This window comes from Diadema antillarum, unplaced genomic scaffold (genome assembly GCF_040938485.1).
Source record: "Diadema antillarum isolate AM-2024a unplaced genomic scaffold, OU_Dant_1.0 scf00000082, whole genome shotgun sequence".
In the NCBI taxonomy this organism is placed as follows: Eukaryota; Metazoa; Echinodermata; class Echinoidea; order Diadematoida; family Diadematidae; genus Diadema; species Diadema antillarum.
In genome coordinates, this window is record NW_027270971.1 from 325,699 (window position 1) to 350,081 (window position 24,383).

Genomic DNA, 24,383 nt, shown 5'->3' on the forward strand with positions numbered 1-24,383 from the left:
CATCGACAATTCATCAGACGTTGATGCATATTATAACTCCTTAAGCCTTATGTGTGACTTTAAAGGTGCAGCCATCAAAGAAAAGTGGGCTTATTGTTTCGAATAAGAGCGAAAAAAAAAGAAATAAAAGGACTAAAGACAGATGAAACACTCCGTACCTCTTCCCGGCCTCCAAACAGTAGGTCCCAAAAGTTTTTGGCTGCAAAAGATAACAAGAATATTGTTGCAAGATCATATCAAAAGCAAAACCCTGTCATCTTTTTGAAGGAAGACATGATTGTGAACATTAAAGGGGCATTCTAGACGATTTTCATAATTTCACAGTACATAAATCAACATCTCTAAGTATAGATTTAATGAATTTATTGCGGTCCTTGAGCAGCGAAATCAATACTCTAAAAAATAAAAAACTAAATTGCACTGAACAAAGATGATGACATAGGAGCCTAACATATTTCAGAAATGTAGCAATGCAATTCCTTGACAATGCTACGTGCTTAACAAGTTCACCTGTGTATAATGTATGCATGTTTTCTTCTTGTGTTCTGCTTCCTTGAGCCTCTACTCATGCATTCTTATCGTAAGGCTGCCACGTCATCATCCTCGCTCATTGTGATTTGTTATACATTTTGAAAACACTTTTTATATTCATCCGAATCACTACAAATTCTGAGACTCACTAACCAGTATTATAATAACCAATTATTTATAGTTGTTTGTATGTAAAAGTCTGAAAATCATCCGGAGGTCTCCTTTAAAGAAGCCAACACCTACAATGACCTAGAGTTTAATAGAAGTAGAAGCTCCTGTTTGAGGAAGGCTACATAACATGGAAAAAACATTTTAGCAAGAGATGTAGATTAAAACAACAATTACAACTAACTATATTTTCGGGTGCACGTCACGAGACCGACACCCACGAGTCATACAGCCCATGAGTTCGACACTAAGCAAACAACGCTCACGAGACCGACACATTAAGCCCCGTGTTGTATCTGTCTTCCTCGAGGGCTCTTTTTAGCCAGTGTCGGTCTCATGGGCTTTATTTGCATAGTGTCGAACTCGTGGGCTGTTATATAGGACTCGTGGGCTGTATGACTCGGTGTCGGTCTTGTGGGATGACCCCATATATTCCTGTTGTTTATCCTGCGCTAATGACCGTAAGGCAGAGCGTTACACGCGAAATGTACATAGTAGGGAAATACAATTATGTAAAGACATGTGCATAGGCATATTCATAAAAGACTATGTACTTTAACATCGCAATGATATCACTGTTTAGGTCATACTGCGTCGAGACTAGCCTTATCATTCTGTTCGCCCATTCGAGGTTGGACAATACATGAATATGAGGATCGGAGCACAATGAATTTAGGTAATTGAATTGAAGTGAATCATAATTATAAGCAAGCAAACTTATGGACGACCAGTTACCAGTGCTCTGGATGAGTAGGCAGTGAGGACAAACGGCCCCTATCGCCTTAGGGCAGAACCACTTAATTATTTAATCAATTAATTGATTATGTTATCCCCTTAAATCTATTAAAGTAAAGATAACAATTAGTGTAATTGCCCGCCGATAAGGCCGCACCATTTTTAACAAAAATAAAGCAGCAAACTTGGGGTGAGGCCTCTACGCCAGCAAAAGCAAATGACTGTATTGTCTTTCCAACTCAAGAGAATCACCTTCCTGACCGACACTTATGTATGGGACTATGTAGTGTGCAGATTATTATTGTTATTGTTAGGCAACGTGCGGAAATACGTAGAAAAAAAAATTCTTATAGAAAAAAGAAATAACGTAGAAAACTTAATGAAGCTTTGATCAGAAGAAAATCCCTCTTTTTCCCTCTTTTTTTCTTGTTTGTCTTTCATCACCTATGTCGGGATGCAGTTTATCCGGCGTTGCGGCTCTATCGCCGGCAAATACGGTATACAGCCTTATTTGTACAGGTATTTTTAATGCCCGTTATCAATATGTCCGAGCGCTCATATAGGGCACTCGAAATTCTGTCTAATGGACTAGTCTCTTTTGTTTTCATTCAAATATATATATATTTCAGGAGAACAAGTACAACTAGGTATCATTCTCACCATCGTCTGTTTGAAGTTGTGACGTACTGGAGCGACGTTCATCCTTTGACGAGAACTCCTCATGAAAACCCTGAAATGATGCAATGTGTGACAAGTATTCAGGAAAACGTCTGCAATTCGTGGTCACACTCATTGATGTGAATCGCTTATACAGTCTAATTCTTTTTCATGCTTATTGTAATCACATTATCTTTAGACCCTCCTGTAATTATTGGTTCTGCTTGTACTAGCGGGATTGTTTGTTCAATGTAGCTTTATTTTAGTTTCATGTTATTCTGATATAATGTGTTGTATGAGAACTGTATGGTATTGCATACAATATAAAATTATTGTCACACAGAGATTTATGTGTTTTGAGGTCACATTCTTTTCCCTTTCATGCTATTCATCCTATAGAGTTCAGATTTATGTTATTTGATATACGCATTGAGCTTTCCCATTTTATGTCATGTATATCAATGACTGCTTTATAAAATTATATATTCTATTATTTCTTTCTCTTTTCTGACACGACTAAAAAATACAAACTACTAGTAAGCCTTTTAGCAGTTCCCTCCATTTCAACAAATCAACATGTTCACACGTTGTTTAATGCAACGTTGTGAATTCCATATGACTTTGCTTTAATGTAATTACCTTTATCACAATGGTTTTAACAGACGTAAATATCTGATATACTTGTATTCATATACTCATGCCGTGTTTAAGATTGTAAACAATTTAGTTAGAATTGAAGTCTGAAAGAAATTGAATAAGATTGAAACGTTCCTGCTATGAAACTGTAAAACTATGAAATGAGATATGATTGAGTAAAGACGACGAAACAATACAAAGAGAATAGGCACCAGGAATAAAGAAAGTTTACCTTGATAAGTTGGTCCAATTCCTCAAGACGCATTTTGACTCGTATCGACATGAGATTGTCTGGGAGTAGAAAACTTTCAAGGCTAGCGTCACTGGTTGCCATGGTGAATGTATGTCTGCTGACGTCAGACAAAGCGGTCGCGAGCTGTCCAAGCAGTTGCCGCGACTCTATGTTTTATGAATGACGACGAACATTTACTTTTCAGTCATATTTATTTTGACATATATCATTACCTCTAAAATGAATGCGAGGTCATCATGTACACTTCTATGTCACATTTAATAATGGAAATATCGAATTTCTTTAGTAACCTCTCGATGAGTAAGATGAGCGTAGGTTGGAAATAATGACCTTTGCCGTGAATATTGTGCATCAATGCTTCGTTTACTCAATCTTGTCACTTAGGCATGGTACAAGCTTTAGCATGATAGCAAAAATCAACAAATTTGATATATCGGTAAAATTAAAAAAAAAAGGTTCAAAATTACCATACAAGCTCTGCGAATAGCATTTCTCGACCATTTTCGAAAGTATTTTAGCCTCTATAATTAAGCTGGAGATGAAAGAAACAACAACAACAAGCACCCTTCTTGGCAAATAACATTCTTAATTAATCAATGTTTTTGATAGTTTCAATGTATTCAGGCTTACCTTGCGAGAGAGCTTGACCGCCATTAACTTTCTTTCGCCCATTCTCAATACTCTGACCTAAGACCCTCAGACTTGTATCAAGGGCAGTCGCAAAATCGGGTAGGGCCGAGTCGAGGTCGGCGTAGAGGACCGAGGTCGATGCCACGAGATCCCCGGCAGCGCTCAGGACTGCGAGAGAACTTTCCCTCTCACTGCGAGTAGCGACCTCACGCAACCGGGACGCCATCTACGGTGAGTAGAGTCTATCGTTGGCGACCTTAACATTAGCAACGAGATATGAGGTCAGAGGTTATACTGAGGTCAAATGTTATGAACCTGATACGTAATGAAAAATGATAGAATAATGTAACAAAATGACATATATAACTTCCAACTTAATTTCATTTCATTTCATTTATTTTTGCCACAAAAATGAATGACAGTATTGAATTAAGTCCTACATCATTAAAGGGGATGGTTAGTAGTAACTGATCAGTGGGAATCAATGGGAATGCTGGGGGATGATTGTTCCAATCCTTGTGGGATTCATTTAAGAGTACGTACATTATTCTATTGTTGTGTGAAAATTATTTGCTTCAGAACGGTCTCATATTCGAGTAATGTGCAGTTTAATGCCCCGTCACTGTACAGGCATGCTAACCTGGAAACATTAAACTGCACATTAAATAAAGGAAAATACTGTGAACGGAAATACAAATGTTGAGGCTTCTACGACGGGACAGAAACAAAGTTGTTGGAAATATTGTTGTAACATAAAACATAATACATATTATAATCCATTGTATGATACATAAAAATTGTGCACATTAAAGCATAATATGCGTATTTACGCATCACCAGTATGCTACAATGCATAGTGACTATAATGCAGTATGATTTCGATATGAATGCACTGTGATAGATCATACTGCATTACAGAATTAAATACTAGTTTATATTATGCATAAAGTGTACTTATGATATCAAAGGGATGGCATAGTATTGGTGGAGATGAGAATTAGGCTTTTAACTTTTTACGGGATACCAAGAAAACACATATGATATAGTACAGAGCATACAATTTTCAGAGGAATTCAAAGTTTATTTAATGAAAATCAGGTTTGGAATGACTGAAACATCATGTGTGTGTGTGTGTTTGTGTGTGTGTGTGTGTGTGTGTGTGTGTGTATGGTGTGCATGAATGTATTTTGATTAATGCGTACGATTTGCATTTACCCCTTAACCCGTTCCTTACGGGAACCTGGTTTACCAGGTTCCCGTGGGAGCAACTGATATACGGGAACCTGGTTTACCAGGTTCCCAAAATGAAGACAAGGGTGCCTGCTTCAATGGCCTAAATTCATGTTTCTTTGTGTTAAAATGCTCAGAAAAGTGGGTTTGAGAAAAAGATCAGAGTTTATTCTATCAGGATTTGTTCTCCTGCTGTTTAAAAAAGGGGGTTTTACAGTATTATGTACCTTTTCCTGATTTAGTTTTTTGCTTGTTCTGCGGTAAACTCGTACGAACATGTACATAATGATCAAGGCTGAGATCAGTTAGAAATGCGGGTTCGCTGACCCCAGTCACTTTATTCAGGTACCTGGTTTTGTGTAGAACAAAAGATTCTGAGAGCTCATCAGCGCACGCTCTATTCATACCTCGCACCCGATCGATATTTCCATTGTTCGCGGGCACATGTAGTTGACCGTGGAAAGGGGGACACAATGAACCGCTTGACTGCCTTCACACAGCTGGATTACCAACCTGTGTGCCTCTCTCTGTCGACGGGCGAAAAGAATCTCGTTTGGGGGCATTAAAGGCACTCAGAGAATTGCGGAAGGAACGGGTTAATCTCGCAACTATACGGCATCAAGCTCTAAATACTATACATAAAAGCAAGGACAGAGAGAAGGAAAGAGAGAAAGAGAGAGAGAGGACAAAACAGACAAACTGACAAAACAGACGTACAAACAGAGACTATCATCACATAGACTCACGCGAACACACACACGCACAGAGAGAGAGAGGTGGGGGGGGGGGGGGAGTAATGCATACAAAACACCAGGGGGTGGTGGATCCAGAGGGGGCGCACCGCGGGCGCGCGCCCAATTTTTATTGGCTTGTTAAGACACAAGAAAAAAAAAAGGGGGGGGGGGCACGTGCGCATCTCTTTGATTTTGTAAAGGCGCCTCCCCTCTACGAAATTCCTGGACCCCCCATAGCACTATACAAATATCACCTTATAAGTGCGACGGAGGCACAGTGGCTGATGTGGTCCTTCACTAATTGATAACAGAAATATGGATACATCACTTTGTGTCACGCTTACTAAACATCAAGGTATTTCATCCTCGTGTAGAGTGATTGCTATACTCTCTTCGCTATCGCACTGTGCACAGCAGTCACAATACATGTTTTGCCGTTGTTATGATAACTAGGCGAGTTGATGCCGGATACGAGCACATTGCCCATATACAAGGTGACAACACGAATGTCAAAGGGGGAGGAAGCCTGGCATATTCTATAGCCCTCGATTACAATGATCATCAGATGTATGAACATGAGGTGCAATTTTCATTTGACATAAAGACCTTCGAGGACATAAACTAATAAAACGTTATTCCCACTATCTATTCAACGACATATTTTTTTTTTTCTTCTTGGTACAGGTGCCATTGTATATCACTTTTTTATTCGATTGTATGCCTGCTTGTCCGCGTTTCAAATGCAGCGGCTGCGTGGGTGGGTATGAATAATGACATGTCTGTGCGTGTGTCGTTGCACTTACTGGTGGTTTTCTGTGATAACATTGAACCGAAAATAAGTAATTATAGTTGAATATGATAGCAAGAATTATACAACAACGATTGAGATACTGATGATAGTATAGAAGAATTTTGAACATTGATTATCATTTTTGTCAATATCATGGTTAAATTCATAATGACAATGAAGTCGAGAAGTAGGGAAAGAAGAACAAGAGAAAATAAGAATGGTTAATTTTCGCTGGGTGAACAGCATCAAGCAGGGAACTAGTCTTCCAAGAGGCAAGACTAGTCTTCGTGGTGCTGTGGATACGTGTCGGTGCACTTTACATGTACAGAAGGGATTCTGGGTTTGAGAGCAGCGCATATCGCGTTTATACTCCCTTGGAGAAGATATAGCGAATACTTTATCTGGATCATTTTGTTATTTGGAATACATTCTCATTATCAAAGGTCACCTTTTACATAAAGGGTGGTATTGCCCTTTAACGACCAAACACTGGAGATCAAATCAAATGCATTCCTTCAAAAATGATGATTACTATTATGACAATACGTTTTCTACGAGGTCCTCGTGAATAATTATCAAATAAGTATTTCCTTCAAAATCAGGCTAAATATCAATAGCTATACCATAGACCTCTAAAAGTAAAAAGCGCGTGAATATAGGTAAGTATTATTCACAACCGTATAAAACGTCACAGGCCTAAACATCGCTTTATGAATTTGTGCTACAGATTAATCGTACAACAATTTGATTTTCCGCGTGTTTGTTAAATGTGTACTACGTTGAACAATGCCAGCCCGCAGAGAAAACCTGGAGCTTGACCTTTCAGTGCGTGTGTGTGTGTTGTTCGTCAAGATACTGTAAATAGTGACTCCACAGAGACAGGCAATTGGAGGAAAAGAATGCAGACAATTTTGTTCTCGTTCGATAGATATTTTATAGGGAGCTCTGTTTACTCTTATATACCATAAATTACTTAGATTCCGAAATCACCGGAGATTTACTCTAAAAACAGAAATTTTGCGTGCCTGAAACTTTCGCAAATTCCGATAGGGCCCTTTATTCGCGAATGTAAAATGCACGCGAAAGTGGTTGTCTCCGTACACAGTGCAATAAATGCAAGGAGCTAGTTCTATACCGTGGCGGGTTCAAAGGCTGGTTTTTAAGTAACAATGCTTACAATTCAGAAATCGTCTCCTATCACATAGACCAATATCCATACCTGTCGACTAATGCAGCCTATATCAATATTCGAGAATTCCGTAAAGAGGGGGAGCCTTTACAAAATCAAAGGGGGGGGGGGCTCACGCATCCCTTCCCCATTTTTCCTTTTTATTTCATTTGTTAAAAAAATAAAGGGGGTGCGCGCCCTGTGCCCCCCCCCCCCCCACGAACCGCGTACTGTAAAGGACTGTGTGTGTTCTAATCATCACAGTGACTAAAGTACAATGAACTAGAGATTGTAATTTGTCATCACTGACAAATTAAGGTGATCCGATTTTTTTTATCAATGATTCGAGTCCTGATCGCAATAGGCATGACCATACAAGTTTCATCTGTGTTTAGAGACATTGGCCGTGTGATGTTTGCATTCTCATTTAGAAAAGGGAGTCATATCTGCCATCTTTGGTACCAAATTCTGTATACACTGAATAACGAAGATACAGCAATGAATACATATGACCTTTGACCCACCTTTGCACTCCCAAGATTGCATCTGATTAAATAGTGGTTATTTTGTGAAATGATTCTCGCGACATCGTCTATACGTGTGAAAAATATGGGGAAGATAGGACAGGTATTCACTAAGATACAAGATGAAACATTTATGACCTTTGACCCTAATTTACATACCCAAGATGTTGTCCGATCTAGTAGTTGTTATTTTATGAAATAATGTTCGAGACATGAACTAAACATGTGTAAAATATGGGGGTGATAGGGCGTGTTTTTCTTGAGTTATTGCAAAGAAAGTTGCAGAAAGAAAGAAATATCTCAATACATGGCAGATAAGCTTTAATTTCAACCAATTTTTTATCGTAATCCCGACATCGTATGAAAAAACGAAGGAAACAAAACGATAGCGCAAAGTCTCAGCTACAACATATTAAAATCTGGGAGAAATTCACCAAAGGGTAAGTGAGCTAGTGCTCGATAAAGACAATCATGTCAATTTTCACATTAAAGAAAATTCCCTCCCATAGAGATAACACGTCATAACGAAGATACAAAAAGAAGTACATATGACCTTTGACCTCAATTTGCACAGACAAGATGGCATCTGAGTAAAAAGTAGTTATTTTGTGAAATAATCCTTGTAACATGGTCTTTGTGTGTGCAAAATATGGGAAAGATAGGACATGTATTCACTAAGATACAGGGTGAAACAATTATGACCTTTGACCCTAATTTACATACCCAAGATGGTGTTCGATCAAGAAGTTGTTATTTTATGAAATAATTCACGTGACATGAACTAAACATGTGCAAAATATGGAAGTGATAGAGGCCGTTTTTCTTGAGTTATTGCAAAGAAAATTGCAGAAAGAAAGAAATATCTCAATACATCGAAGATAAGCCTGAATTTCAACCCAATTTTTTGACGTGATTCTGACATCGTATGAAAAAACAAAGGGCACACTTACGGTAGCGTAAAGTCTCAGCTACAACATATTAAAATCTGGGAGAAATTTACCGAAGCTTAAGTGAGCTAGTGCTCGATAAAGATAGTCATGTCAATTTTCATTTCCGGAAAAACTGCACTCCCATAGAGATAACACGTAAACTGGTCAAATTTGACAAGATTACTTTTAATCCATTTTTACGAGGTGATACCGTTATCCAATCAAAATATTGTAATTTTATGCTTGAAAGAACATTAAATAAGCTACATCATACTGAAATCTGGGTGAAAATTGACAAAGGACTAGTGAGATACGCTCGAATGAACTTGAAATTTGATGACGTCATTTTGAAAATTTACTTTTTTTACTTTATTAAGAAATTTGATATCTTTTAATCATTTTGTCAGCATAGCCAGCCCATGAAATAACATGAACAACTCATCAGCTTTCAGAATATGCCAAGAAAAAGGGGGGTCACCGATCATCCTGACGAGTTAAATCCGATTTAAAATTGACGGTTTTTTGGCATAGTTGCACTGTGTATCCCCATTGACGCACGCGCGGAATTTTGAGTTTGACGTGCCCGTATGACGTCATATTGAGTCAGATTGACTTGAAACTTGGTAGAAATATTCCTTGACATTTTGGACATCCGATCCGTGTGAAAAAACTGAAAATTTCTATTGCATATAAGCTGTGCGTGCGAATATGTGCGCGCGCGTACGCGTCCGTCCAATTTTTTCAATTTTTCAAAAAATGCTCCAAATGATCTGAAACGTATGCAAAAAAAATTTGAGCTCGATTTGAGCATACAAATATTTCAACGCGCGCGTACGCGCGCGTTTTAAGATAAATATGAATTTTGAGAACATGAGTAGAACCCGCTTAACTTGAAATATATGTGACGTAAATTTCATTGAAAAATTCCATTCCATTAATGAGATATGCATGAAAATGTGTTTTCATATAATGACGTCATAGTGACGTCACGGTCGACTGATTACTATGATTTTACTTGATCTGTCGTCTTTGGGACATGATACATATATGGTATAAGTTTGACATTGATAGGCAATGCACTTTCTGAGCTAACTCTTGCACAACTTTTGCGGAGAAATAAAGAAATAAAGAAAGAAGAATAAAGAACTAGAGATTGTGATTTGTCATTACTGACAAATTAAGGTGATCCGATTTTTTTTTTTTTATCAATGATTCGAGTCCTGATCGCAATACGCGTGACCATACAGGTTTCATATGTGTTTAGAGACATTGGCCGTGTGATGTTTGGATTCTCATTTAGAAAAGCAAGTCACATCTGCCATCTTGGGTGCCAAATTCTGTGTGCACTAGAAAACGAAGATACAGCAACAAACACATATGACCTTTGACTCAACTTTACACTCCCAAGGTGGCATCTGAGGAAGAAGTCGTTAGTTTGTGAAATGATTCTTCCGACATCGTCTATACGTGTGCAAAATATGGGGAAAATAGGACAGGTATTCACCAAAATACAAGATGAAACATTTATGACTTTTGACCCTAGTTTACATACCCAAGATGGTGTCCGATCAAATAGTTGGTGTTTTAGAAAATAATGTACGTGACATGAACTAAACCTGTGCAAAATATGGGGGTGTTAAGGGCTGTTTTTCTTGAGTTACTGCAAAGAAAGTTGCAGAAAGAAAGATATATTTCAATACATCGAAGTTAAGCTTTCAGTTTAACCAAGTTTTTAACGTGATTCCGACATCGTGAGAAAAAACGAAGGAGACTCATACGATAGCGCAAAGCCTCAGCTATAACATATCAATATCTGAGAGAAATTCACCGAGGGTAAGTTAGCCAGTGCTCGATAAAGACAATCATGTCAATTTTCACATCCAGAAAAATTCCCTCCCGTTTACAAGTACGTCATAACGAAGATACCTGTAGAAAGAAGTACACCACTTTTGAACCCACTTTGCACAGACAAGATGGCATCTGAGCGGAAAGTGGTTATTTTGTGAAATGATTTTCGGAACATGGTCTTTGCGTGTGTGAAATATGAGAAAGGTAGGTCATTTATTCACCAAGATAGAGGATGAAACATCTATCACCTTTGACCCTAATTTAATCATGCTGAAAAATGGCAGATATGACTCCTTTTTCTAAATGAGGATCCAAACATCACACGGCCAATGTCTCTAAATACATTTGAAACCTGTATGGTCATCCTATGATTGCGATCAGGAATCGAATCATTGGTTTTAAAAAAATCGGAACACCTTAATTTGTCGGTCATGACAAATTACAATCTCTATGGTTTTGTGAAACGATTCTTCCTGTAAGGGCATTGTCTATACGTGTGCAAAATATGTGAAAGATAGGACAGAAGGTTGTGTTCACCAAGATGCAGGATGAAACATTTATGACGTTTGTCTCGACTTTACATACCGGTACCCAATATGTGTCCGATCAAGAAGTTGTTATGTTATAAAATAATGTAGACACGAAGTAAACATGGCATGTTCAAAATATGGTTGTGATAGGGGCCGTTTTTTTTTTTTTTTTTTAGTTATTGCAAAGAAAGTTGCAGAAAGAAAGAAATATCTCAGTACATCGAAGATAAGCTTTAATTTCAACCAGGTTTTCTAACGTGATCACAACATTGCATGAAAAAAACGAAGGGCACACAATAGCGCAAAGTCTCAGCTACAACATATTAAAATCTGGGAGAAATTACTGAAGGGTGAGTGAGCAAGTGCTTGTAGGGGATCATGTCAATTTTCACTTCTAATCCCGACATCGTGTGAAAAACGAAGGACGCTCACACTACTGCTCAAAGTGTCAGCTACAACATATCAAAATGTCGGAGAAATTCACCTAAGGGTAAGTGAGCTAGTGCTCGATAAAGACAATCATGTCAATTTTCATATCTGGAAAAATTCCTTCCCATAGAGATAACAGGTACGTCATGAAGACACAGAAAGAAGTACCTGGTACGGCGTACGGCGTATGGCGTACGTTTGACTCCACTTTGCACAGGCTAGATGGCATCTGAGCAAAAAGCAGTTATTTTGTGTGATGATTCTCGTAAAATGGTTGTGTGTGCGAAATATGGGAGAGATAGGACATGTATTCACCAAGATACAGGATGAGAAAATTGTGACCTTTCTCCCTAATTTACATACCCAAGATGGTGTCCGATCAAGTAGTTGTTATTTTGTGAAATAATGTACGTGACATGAACTAAACATGTGCAAAATATTGGGGTGATGGGGCTGTTTTTCATGCGTTTCTGCAAAGAAATTTGCAGAAAGAAATAATTATGCAGACCGATTTTTCGGTCAACGGCTACCCATGAAAGGGGGAAATGTACCATTCATCGCCGCAGCTTTGAGAATATTACTATGTAGTATGTGAAGACAAAGGTGTGCGTAACTTGTTTCATAAAGCTGTTCGTATGTATAGTTACGAAAAACTTACGAGCGACTGGTGATCAGTTCTGGATTGCTATAGTTATCAGAATTTCAATAATTCAGCACAAGAACTGATCACCAGTCGGTCGAAAGTTGTTGGTGACTTTACGAACAGCTTGAAACACCCCCGAATTCTCGGGCGTGTGCTTCCATGGTACGCGTCTCGCGCACAGTAGTCTGGTTTCCAGACCCTTTGCCAACTGGACTCCGCGGCGACCTCCGCGGCGACGAAGTCGCCGCCATTGCCGAACGAGAAAATCAACTTAAACTATACTAGTTTTCGACGTTGAGGGCGTTAATATCATGGATAGCGAAATAGTGTGGGCAGAGGGTCTGGAAGCCAGACTACGCGCACAGAGTGGTCTCGCGGTGCTCCCTCCATGATCCACACAGTGCTTGCATGCGTGGAGTGTACGTACCAAAGAGTATAGAAGCGCATGCGTGCGCTACTATGCTCGTACGCTTATACGTAGTATGCTAGTACCTTACCCATTTCCGTCCACGCGTATTATGTCTGTCAATCATTACGTGAGCTACTGCATTGGCGTGGTAGCGCAGCGACGGGCTCACAAATACGACTTCTGAAGACCTTTGCTTGAGACTGACGGTTTAAATAGTTTGGAGTTCGAGCACCAGGTGGGTATTAGTCTGTAAACGCAGGCGGCATGCCTAAACACAGATGTTTGGGTTTTTAGAACAAAATTTCATGTGTGTCGTCGTGGTGCTGTTAGTGTTAGTGGCTATAAACGTTCGTCGTTAGAGCGTATCAGTACTATCACTCTTATGTGTTCAGTAGTGTCTGGGGACAAGCCCATCGTATCCACCACAGCTCAGGCCCTATACGTGTACGAAGCTACTAGTAACTGTTGTAGTGCGTACACCGTGCGTCAAATGTCAGAAGTATCAGGAAGGAATTTGCGAAGTTTTTAACGTTAGACAAGACCGCGTTTCCTGAATGGACAAGGTGTGAGCCATATCATGATTTGCTACGTAATTACTAGGAAGGCTAAGTTCCAAAGAACCTACAGTTGTACGTTAAGAGTTGACGTTGACTAAGGGGGCTTACGGATGGGGATTACTCCCGTGATTCGCTTCTGGGCGAGATGCGGACGCCATTATTTTAATGCGTAGCTAACACCACGACCAGTAGATCACAGAGGGCGTATTTTATATTGCAGATAGCGGTGGTTCCTGTCCCCCTTTCATTTCACCCTTTTTTTTTTAGGGGGCATGCAGGGGAAGAAATATAACGTTACTTAGCCTGGACCTTGTTTTGTCATACAGAAGTATCATTCCTGTTTAATCATGAAATGTAACTGAAGAAAAGTAATTTATTTTCCAATATGCAGTCCCACAATTACACATCACAAGCTTGACTTTGACCTAATTTCACTGAGTTTAATACTGACCGTGTTATAACAATAGGGTTTCCCTGTATATGTGTGCACAGTGAGAAATGTGTTTTTAAGCAAGATTTTAAGTTTAAAAGATGGTTTTCCTTTGTTAAAAGAATTGTTTAGATTGCAGGAACAGTAAAATAATTTTACAAAGATTTGTATAAAAAATTTGGGTGTTGTGCCTCATATTCCTCTCAAGTATGTATTTTCAGAATGTGTGTACCTTACATTATTAGTGGTCTCTCCTTAACACAAGGTCCTCACAGGACCAGGAAAATGTGCTTGTTATAATGAAACCTTGTTGTATCAGGGTTACAAAAATAATACAATACAAATTGAAATTACAATCTAGGACCACAAAAAAATTACCTTGTTAATATAATGAACTTCGTTACATCAGTGCTAATTTTAGAGAGTTCACTGTAGAGCCTATACAAGTATTGTTGTAATGTTTGTATTTTTCTTTTCTTATCTTTCTGCAGGTACTGGTTGCCTTGGAAGGAGATTTGTGTTGGTCTTGTTGAAAGTATGTTTGTGTTTGTGTTTGTTATTTGTTGAATCATCTTCATCCTACATTTCATCTCATACCATTTCACCTTCATCCTTGAATATTCACTGAATATTCACTGAGATTACATCTGGAAATTCATCCTGGATTTCACGAACTCATCCCTGAAATATCTGAAATATCTGAAATACCTGAACTTTACCTGAAATACCTTAACTTGAACTTTACCTGAAATACCTTAACTTGAATTTGAAGAAAGCTGAGAACAGAAAACTTCTGAGTGCGTGAGAATAAGACAGTATCAGAAGGAGAGAAAGTTTCAGAATCAGAGGCAGAAAGAGTTAGAAAAAGTCAAAGAGAAAAAGAGTGAAATCAAAGAGAGGAAGAGTGAGAGTTGATGAAAAAAGTAAAAATTAAACAGAATAACAGTTTTAAGGAGTGTTTGAATGAAAGAGTGCATTCTTTAAAAGGATAGTTAAAAACTGTGGAAAGAGAATTGTAGAGAAGGCGAGAAGTTTGCTTAAAAATTGAAAATAGAAACAGTTAATTTCAGAAAAGGTGTTTAAGAGTCCAGAATACACTGAAAGATTATTAAAGAGTGCTGTCTTAAGACAAAAGCATTATAGTGTCATAAACGTAATTAGTGTAGACAATATTTGCACCAAGGTTTATTTGATATTTGATATATTCTGCGTTGAAAGTTGCTGCAAATAATTCAACTGCAGTTGACAAGAGTTGATAGCTAGGAGTTAATATTTTGAAGGAATTGTTAAAAGTGTGAGAAACGATTTATGAGGTGAGGCGAGAAGTATACTAAAAATTTTATGTGAAAATATTTCTTGGTATTTTGAGTCCTGAATTTTCGTTAATTGTTAATACAATAAAAGAATAATTGAAGAGTGCCATCTTCAGATAAAAACATTCTGGTCATAGTAAACAAAGGGAGAGACATTCATATTGCACCTTCAAGGGCTATTTATAATTATTGGGCTGTGAAAAGAAAAGCACAATTAGTAAAAGACATACCTTTATTGCAAAAGGAGTCATCTCAAAGCAGAAACATTACTGTTTCTGTAATTGTCAGTGAAAACAAAGAATAATTGGTGAAATTGAAATTTTTGTTGCAAAAAGCCCTACCCTAAGAGAAAAACATATAAGGGAGACTGATTATTGTGCAGTTAAGGCAAAAGCATAATTGGTAAAATTGAAACCTTTATTGCAAAGAACATAATCTTGAGATAAAGGCATCTTGAGATAAAGGCATCGGTCAAATTAAATGTTAGAGAATTGAAGCTGAAATTTCTGTTGGCAGATATGGTAAAAGGAAATTGGCATAGCTTTTCCATAAAGTAGGAATTGAAGCACGTAACAGACAAAGAGTGCCACCTGTTGCTGGAAAGAAGCAAACGTTGTACAAATATCCCCACCTGTTGGTAGAAACATTATATGGATCAGTGTCGCAGCTTACTGCTGGAATTTATATTGCAGTGAAATATAGTACGTGTACTGTACACTTGTATTAGTGCAACTTTCAAAGCTGTTCAATCCGACAATTCTGTTATCAATCGCAGTACTAGTGGAGTAGGTGTGATTCATAAAAGCATAGTGATTCAAGGAATATAACTGTGTTGATTGAACAGTTGATTGATATACATTTATTTAGTAATAGGTACCATATACTTTCAAAGATTCGAAAGCCCTGTAATTTGACAATGGAAGCAAGTGAATTCAAGATTGTTATTGGTGATATCCTAGATATCCTCCATAGTTTTGACTTGATGAGAAATGTAGAGGTCAGTGAATGTGATGCATGTTGCAATGTGATCAATGAAAATGAAAGCAGAGTACCATGTGAGGATTGTGGCAAGCAGTTTCATGTGATGTGTACAGGAACCAATTCTCATGAGGCTAGAATGTGTGATGCAAGGTTGATTTGGATATGTTCAGCATGTGGAAGCAATAATATTGCCCATCGCATCTTTGACAAAATTGGCATTCCCTGTCATTTCAATAGATACGAGCTTCTCGAAGACCTTGGTGATGAAGATTTTCATGTTGATGTTTCACTTTCATCATGCAAGAGCAACCAGAGAAAGAAACCAACGAAGAGGCTAAAAAAGAGGTATGTGAGAAGGAAGAACAAACGTGGTGTTCTAGAAATGACAAATGTGTGTGTGAGGGAAAGAGCAAATTGTGACAGAGATGAATCAGATCCGACATTCACTACAAATCTCACTAGGAGGCAATTTCAACCATTAGAAACTGCAGTTGATGATGGTTGGACAAGTGTGAAATCAAGGAAGACAAAAATGATTGAGAAGGCCAAACTGACAACATCCCAAACAATGACTGACAATCCTAAGACCAAGACCAGTAACAAGAGCTCGGTGAGATCAGTAAATGGTGTGATTCTCCAACCTGGTGTGACCTACATTGGCAAAGCAATGAAAGCCTACTATCTTGAAAAACAGAGAAGAGCCAAGACCAGCAAAGGCAAGAAATCAAAAGTAGAAACAAGGCAAGAAGAACATGGGGAACTCGTGAAGCGAAATATGAGTGCAAACTTGGACACAGGACGAAATGATAGTCTGCAGGTATATACTGAATCTGTATTGAATGTATATTCAAAGTGTGTTCAGTCACCTCATGTTATGGAAAAATACTCTGAGCAAATCTATGCAAAAACACAGAGAAGTTGGGCTGATGTGGCTAAAAGCACTCCGAATATGACTAATGAATGTTTCGTGCTGAATGGTGATCAGGCTACATGTGTCTCTGTCCTTTCCACAGACATTGAAAAAGAAGTTTGGAATGTAAACAGGCTCTATGGAGGTGGAAATGCACGGCAACCAAGAAAGAAAGGTCGTTTCACGAAGATCCGCAACAAACAAAGTGTGCCACCGGTGAAAAATGCTGACTCACAGGTGCGTAATAATGAAAAGGTGAAACATGACATTCCTGAAGGAGAACATGCAGCAAAGAATGAAAAGTTGTGTAAGAATGAAATATCTGACTATGAGGACAGTATTTCCACAAGTAGAGATAACACAGGCTCGAATGATATGTCCAAAGTGAAATGTGACAGAATCCACAATGTGCGTGAACTAAACCCATGTTACAGTGAAACAAAAGGTGTTGAAGGTGACAGTCAAATATCAGTGAAAGAATTGTTCTCTATGAATTCTTTTACAAATGTAAATGTTCACTCTCCATGTCACAGACCTGTTTCAGGTACACAAAACATGTGTGTTCACGTTTGTGATGAATCAATATTCCTGCCTGATCGTGAAAAAATTACTAATCCATCTGATTGCATAGTAACGAATGATGATTCTGCAAAAAGTGTTGACCACTATTATTCATATGATGTTCAGGAATCGACAGTACTTATATTAGATGATGAACCAGCTGCAAATAATTTAGAGACTGAAGAACGTGTGTTTGAGCCTGTTTCTCTTTCAGATTCTGAATGTGGTGGAAGGCAATCATATTCTATGACCAAAACAATCGCACAAGGAAATTTTAATCAAGGTGATCAACGATTTGGTTATACTGCTGGCAAACAATGTGCATGTAATTCTCTTGTGGCAGTTCTCTACACTCAAACTAAAAATGGAATGGAAATGAGACCTTGTGATCTTGATCAGATTCTGACACTCGGGAATGAGTTGTATTATTACATAAAGAAGGATTCACCATTGAATGAAGAGCTTGTAATGATAGATGAATTACCCAAGGAACTTCATATTCTGGATGAAAACTTTCAAATAACCTATGCTGAATCAAAATATGGTGTGTTGGATGGAAATCAAAACAATTTGTCAAATTTTGGTGCTTTGTCATTGAACCAAGCATTAGAACAAGAACTGTGCAGATATGATGCATGTCTTATGAATTTTGCTGAGAGTGCATTTGCAATCATTAGACATGACAAGGGTTATTATGTATTTGATTCTCATTCCAGAAGTCATGATGGATTCTTGGTGCAAGATGGATGCAGTGTATTGCTTAGCATTTCATCATGGCAAGGTGTACAGGTACACTGTTTGAATTTGGCAAAATCAATGGCATGTGATTTACGTACTACTCAGTTTGAACTAACTGGTCTGGCATTAGAATCGAATTCTAAGAAAACTGCATTGACAGCTAGTAGCTTCAAGAGATCAAACCCAGTGAATACTGCATGTGGGAATACAAATGATCAAAATAGCAACATTTCAAAACATTGTGATCACGTTAAAGGAATTAACAGTGATGGCTGTAAGACTCAAAATGAAGCAAAGAAAAACAGAGAATATGTAAACAGTGATGACTATGGAAATACGAATGAAGTTGAATTTGTTTCAGTTGAGAAGACAACAGAAAGAAGAGATCGAAATTTCAAATTTGTTCCAATTACATATGCAGACAAGCAGTGTTTGTGCAACAAATTGAATGTCAGTTACAGTGGTGCTGCCAGTGAATCAGTGCACGATAGAAATGAAAGTTTGTGTATGAGGAAACCTGTAAATATCAAGAGAGTTACAGGTGATGGCAACTGCTTTTACAGAAGTATTGCTCATGTCGTTACTGGCAGTGAAGGAAATCATTCCATGCTCAGGAAATCTAATGTGGCACATTTACTGGAAACAGGTGATTTATTTAAAAATGTGATAGACACAGTGAAATATGAGACTGTCAGGGACTTTGTTCTTCAAGAGAAATTGATGGATTTAGGAACATGGGCTGGTCACACTGATATTAGTTCAATGGCACATATGTTGGATTGTGATATATATGTGTATGATGATCGAACAAAAAATTGGCAAATACTGTCTGCAAGGAAACCTGGGTACTACAACAAAGTAACAACTGAGAGAGGCATATATATTCTGTTCACTGGGGGCAATCATTTTGACGCAGTGGAAAGTGTAACTACTGTTCAGTCTAGTACTTTGGATGAGGAATTACCTATTTTTCATGTGAATTCAGATACAAGCATAGAAAATAAGAAAGAAAGTCATGATGTTTTATCTGAAATTACTAAAAACGTGACATTAAAGAAATGCAGTGTTAGAGTGAGAAAAATGACATCAAAGCAAATAATAATGGTATCAAACCTGAAACAGACACAAATTCCATTAGAAAACACCTGTGCACAGACAGAAAAAGCTGACATTGGTGTATCTGAGGTGAAACAAGTGGGAAGAATAAAAAATATTAATCTTAGGTACAGTCCTGTGAATAAATCTGATAAAGAGAGGTTTTGTTGCAAATTAGGTATGAAGGTTAATGACAAATGTAGCAGTAATGATATGCAAGAAGATGTGGTGGAAATCAGTGATATTACTATTCTGTCACAACCATTGGCTATCTACAGAATTACTGGTGATGGAAATTGCTTTTACAGAGCTATATCATATGTCATATGTGGCAAGGAAGATTCACACCGTGATGTTCGAAAAGCAATAGTTAAGCATATTTTACAAAACAAGGAAGATTATGTAAGCCTTTTAAGATCGGGATACACAGATATTGTAAAATACATTGCAAAGGAAAGAGTATTCAACAATGGCACATGGGCTACAGAATTGGAAATAATGGCCTTATCAAATTTATTAGATACTGATATTTATATATATGAAGAAAATGGTTCAAAATGGAAATTGTTTGGTGCGAGCAAACTTCAGTTTGGAATTGTTACATCACAAAGAGGTATTTACTTGCAACACACAAATGGCAATCACTACGATGTCATAGAATCTCTGTGTCCAAGGATCAAAAAATCAAGTTCATATCAAAAGGTGTCAAGATCACAAAATATTACTGATATGGAAGCACCTGTGACAAGAAAGAGAAGAATCACAAGAAAGAGGAAAGTTACAAAACAAGTTGATGATTGTCAAATCAATGTATTGAATGATGAAGTATTACAGGATGACATGAAACCTGCAGTTAAAATGAGTAGGCACACTGAAGAATCTGAAGCAGTTAAAACTACAATGCCAAGTACAAAAAGGAAAAAGCAAAGAAAAAAAAGTAATGCTAATGTTACCAGACGAAGAAATAGAGGTCGTATGAGAGCACAGAGACAAAAGAAGAAAAATGAGCAAAGGCAGTTAGAAACAGAATTTTTATCAGATGATCAGCCTTATCTATCCCGCAAACTTAAAAAAGCAGCTGCAAAGAAAGTAAAATATCAAACAGATGTACGTTACAGGTTAGAAAAGATAAAAGAAATTAAGGAGAGACAAAGAGACAAGTATTTGTCGGATCCCACTTACAGAGAAAATGTCAAGAAAGCAATGAGCACAAAGATGAAAGCTTGGTATCGACGCAATGCTTTATTAAGAGAAAAAATCAAGAAAAGGATGAGGGCAAAGATGAAAGCCAAATATCAAAACAATGCTTCATTCAGAGAAAGGCTGAAGACAATGAGGAAAGTAAACTATGGATGCAATGTTCTACATAGAGAAAGGCTTAAGAAAATGAGGAAAGCTAGATATCAAAACAATGCTTTATTCAGAGAAAGGCTTAAGAAAATGAGGAAAGCTAGATATCAAAACAATGCTTTATTCAGAGAAAGGCTTAAGAAAATGAGGAAAGCTAGATATCAAAACAATGCTTTATTCAGAGAAAGGCTTAAGAAAATGAGGAAAGCTAGATATCAAAACAATGCTTTATTCAGAGAAAGGCTTAAGAAAATGAGGAAAGCTAGATATCAAAACAATGCTTTATTCAGAGAAAGGCTTAAGAAAATGAGGAAAGCTAGATATCAAAACAATGTTCTATTCAGAGAAAGGCTTAAGAAAATGAGGAAAGCCAGATATCAAAACGATGCTTTATTCAGGGAGAGGCTTAAGAAAATTATGAGAAAAGTTTCAAACATAAAGTACAAGACAAATTCTGTGTACAGACAGCAGCTTGCGATGAAAAACGTGAAACGAAAAAAGCAAGAAAAAATGAATATGAGAAATTGTGACCATGTTTTGAAAAAATTTAGGGAAATTGTTTCACATGGCCCTGAATATGTATGTTGCGCATGTTTGAAATTATTATTCAAAAATCAAGTGTTGAAGTGCACAAAAGCAAAATATAACGATTCGAAATGCTTAAAGGAGGAGTACTTACATATATGCAGTGATGACTGTGATATTGACTGTCAAATAGTAAAGTCACCAAGAAATTCTTTATGGATTTGTTACACTTGCCACAGGAAATTATTAGCTGGTAATATGCCTGCTGAAGCTAGTAGAAATAACTTAGAATTACATGCTATTCCTGCGGAACTTGGAAATCTGAATCAGTTGGAAACACATTTGATTGCACTAAACATTCCATTTATGAAAATTTTGAATTTGCCTAAAGGAGGACAATATGGAGTACATGGCCCAACAGTTTGTGTACCTTCACGCACAGATGAAACTGTAAAGATATTACCTCGACCAGAGACTGATGATCAATTAATTCGTGTAAAACTGAAGAGGAAACTGTCGTATAAAGGACATTATGAATATCAGTTTGTCAAGAAAAAGAATGTGCTAGCTGCATTGGAGTATTTGAAGAAAAATAATAAGTGGTATTCTGATATTGCTATAGATAATGAGTGGAGCTCAGACTTATCAGACGAAAATAGTCAGAGAGGTTATGTTGAACTAATTGATTCAAATGAAACTAATGATGATGATGATATAGAGGATGATCAAGATGGGCGATTGCAAGGCATTCAGTTGGACACATGTTTGCAGAAGGTTGATATGAGGCAAGAAGTGCTTGATCATTTTTTTGATGATATTATATGCTGTGCACCTTGTGAAAAGAATAGTCCTGTATCACTGTTGATGGATGAGAGTAATGAGGCAAAATGTTTTCCTGCTCTGTTTCCAACAGGCCAGCCAACATTTCATGATACCAGGTACATTAAAGTAACACTTGGTCGTTATTTACATAATCGTCTGATGCATGTAGACAACAGATTTGCAAAAAATACAGACTATATCTTTTATGCTCAGTGTATTTATGAACTGCAACAAATACTTTCTAATGTTTCCATAGCTGTCAGAAAAAGCTCAGAGAAAATAGATGATTCCATATCGGTGCGATGTTCAGATCTAAAGGATGCAAGAAAGCTTCATGAGATTCTGGATTCGAATAAAGGATATAAATTTCTGAAACAAATACGAGGAACACCTCCGTACTGGCAATCTACACAGAAAGATGTATTAGCAATGGTTAGACAACTTGGAAAGCCTACATGGTTTGCATCATTTTCATCAGCTGAAATGAGATGGCCTGAAGTTATTAACACATTGCTAAATCAACAAGGTGATAGAAGAAAAGCAAATGATCTGGATTGGACAGATAAGTGTAATTTATTAAAATCAAATCCAGTGACAGTAGCTCGTATGTTTGATAAACGCTTTCATGCATTTTTGAACAAAGTGATTCTTTCTGAGGCAGAACCTATTGGCAAGATAATTGACTACTTCTACAGGATTGAATTTCAACAGAGAGGATCTCCACATACACACTGTTTGTTCTGGGTTGAAAATGCACCTAACTTGGGTATTGACAAAGATGAAACTGTCATAGATTTTGTTGATAAGTACATTTCATGCAACATTCCATGTGAGGATGAAGATGAGGAACTATATGAAATAGTGAAGAATGTTCAGCTTCACTCAAAGAAACATTCAAAATCATGCAAGAAAAAGGGAACTACCTGTAGATTTAATTTTCCAAGACCACCTTCTGAGAAAACATTTGTTGTGAAGCCTGATGATAATCCAGAAGATACAGATGAAGCTCAAGATATTCTGTCTGCAGTAAAGAATTCATCATGTGTGGAAGGCAAATATGGTAATGCTAGACAGCTCTTTGAAGCTCTTGGGATGTCTCAAAAGGAATTTGAAGATGCCTATAATGCTGTAGCTACAAAAGAAAATATAGTCATGAAAAGAGATCCAAAAGATATGTGGGTGAACCAATATAATTCATTCTTACTCAGAGCCTGGAATGCCAATATGGATTTGCAGTATATAACAAATGAGTATGCCTGCATTGTTTATGTTGTGTCATACATGTCAAAAGCAGAAAGAGAGATGGGTTTGCTCTTGAAAAATGCAGAAAGTGAAATGAAAGAGGGCAATGAAGATGCTCGAAAAAGTATGAAAGAAATAGGACATGTGTATATGCAAAACCGTGAAGTTTCAGCACAAGAAAGTGTGTTTCGTGTTTGTAGCTTGAGATTGAAAGAATGCTCAAGAAAAGTAGAGTTTATACCTGTTGGACCAAACCCTGTGAGAATGAGTTTACCATTGAGTGTTATTCAAAGCAGGCGAGACGATGATGATAGGAGTCCATGGATGCCAAACAGAATTGATAAATATAAAGCCCGACCTGATGGTTTTGAATTTGAAAATATGTGTTTAGCCACATTTTGTTCAAAGTATAGACTACTCAGTGAATCTGATATAAAGGGTAAGAAACAGAAACAGAATGTGTTTAAATTGAGAGATCAGCTGGGCTATGTACAAAAACGATCCAGAACCAATGATGCTGTAGTGAGATATCCTCGTTTTTCACCGACTGTAACCCCAGAAAAGTATTATCAGAGTATACTGCAACTATATTTGCCATTTCGTACTGATAAACAGTTAAAACCTGACCAATTTTTGACATATGAGGAATTTTATCAAAATGGATCTGTACGAATGTTTAATAAGCAACTGGAAAGTGTCAAAAGTATCGTCAATGAAAATCTCAGGCAGTATGAAAAAAATGCTGATACAATTGATCAGGCACAAGAATATCTTGAGAAATTTGGTCCACAAGAAGATGCATGGGGATTACTCTGTCCAGAAACAGAAATTGAAAGACATGAAACAGCTAAAATCCATGTAGAAGTTGAAGATGCTGACTATGAATTTAGAATCCCAGATCTTGAGTCTAAATCTCAGGAAAAACAGTCATACGGCATAGAATTTCGATCATGTAGCATTTCGAGAGAAGACAGTAATGTCTTATTAAGAACATTAAACAGCAAGCAGCAAAAGG

General features: G+C 37.4%; 1 protein-coding gene and 1 long non-coding RNA gene across 3 annotated transcripts in view; one reads left to right on the forward strand and one right to left on the reverse strand.

The window, feature by feature from the left end:
* The window catches only part of LOC139717784 (uncharacterized), a 65,994-nt gene that overhangs the window by 5,531 nt on the left and 36,080 nt on the right, over positions 1-24,383 (reverse strand). Inside the window, exons 2-5 of the mRNA XM_071629284.1 lie at positions 3,611-3,866; positions 2,960-3,126; positions 2,095-2,164; positions 159-199 (exon numbers count right to left, since the gene is read on the reverse strand). Of these exons, the coding sequence (XP_071485385.1) occupies positions 159-199; positions 2,095-2,164; positions 2,960-3,126; positions 3,611-3,836 (504 nt within the window). The 5' untranslated portion in view covers positions 3,837-3,866. The remainder of the gene's footprint in view (positions 1-158; positions 200-2,094; positions 2,165-2,959; positions 3,127-3,610; positions 3,867-24,383) is intronic.
* Positions 14,340-20,249, forward strand: LOC139717771 (uncharacterized). 2 transcript variants are annotated; one of them, XR_011710001.1, is made up of 4 exons: positions 14,340-14,366; positions 16,363-16,470; positions 17,139-17,272; positions 18,313-20,249. It is a non-coding gene; the product is annotated as an uncharacterized lncRNA (long non-coding RNA). The 2 variants fall into 2 exon arrangements; XR_011710000.1 differs by lacking the exon at positions 14,340-14,366 and having other exon boundaries at positions 16,232-16,470.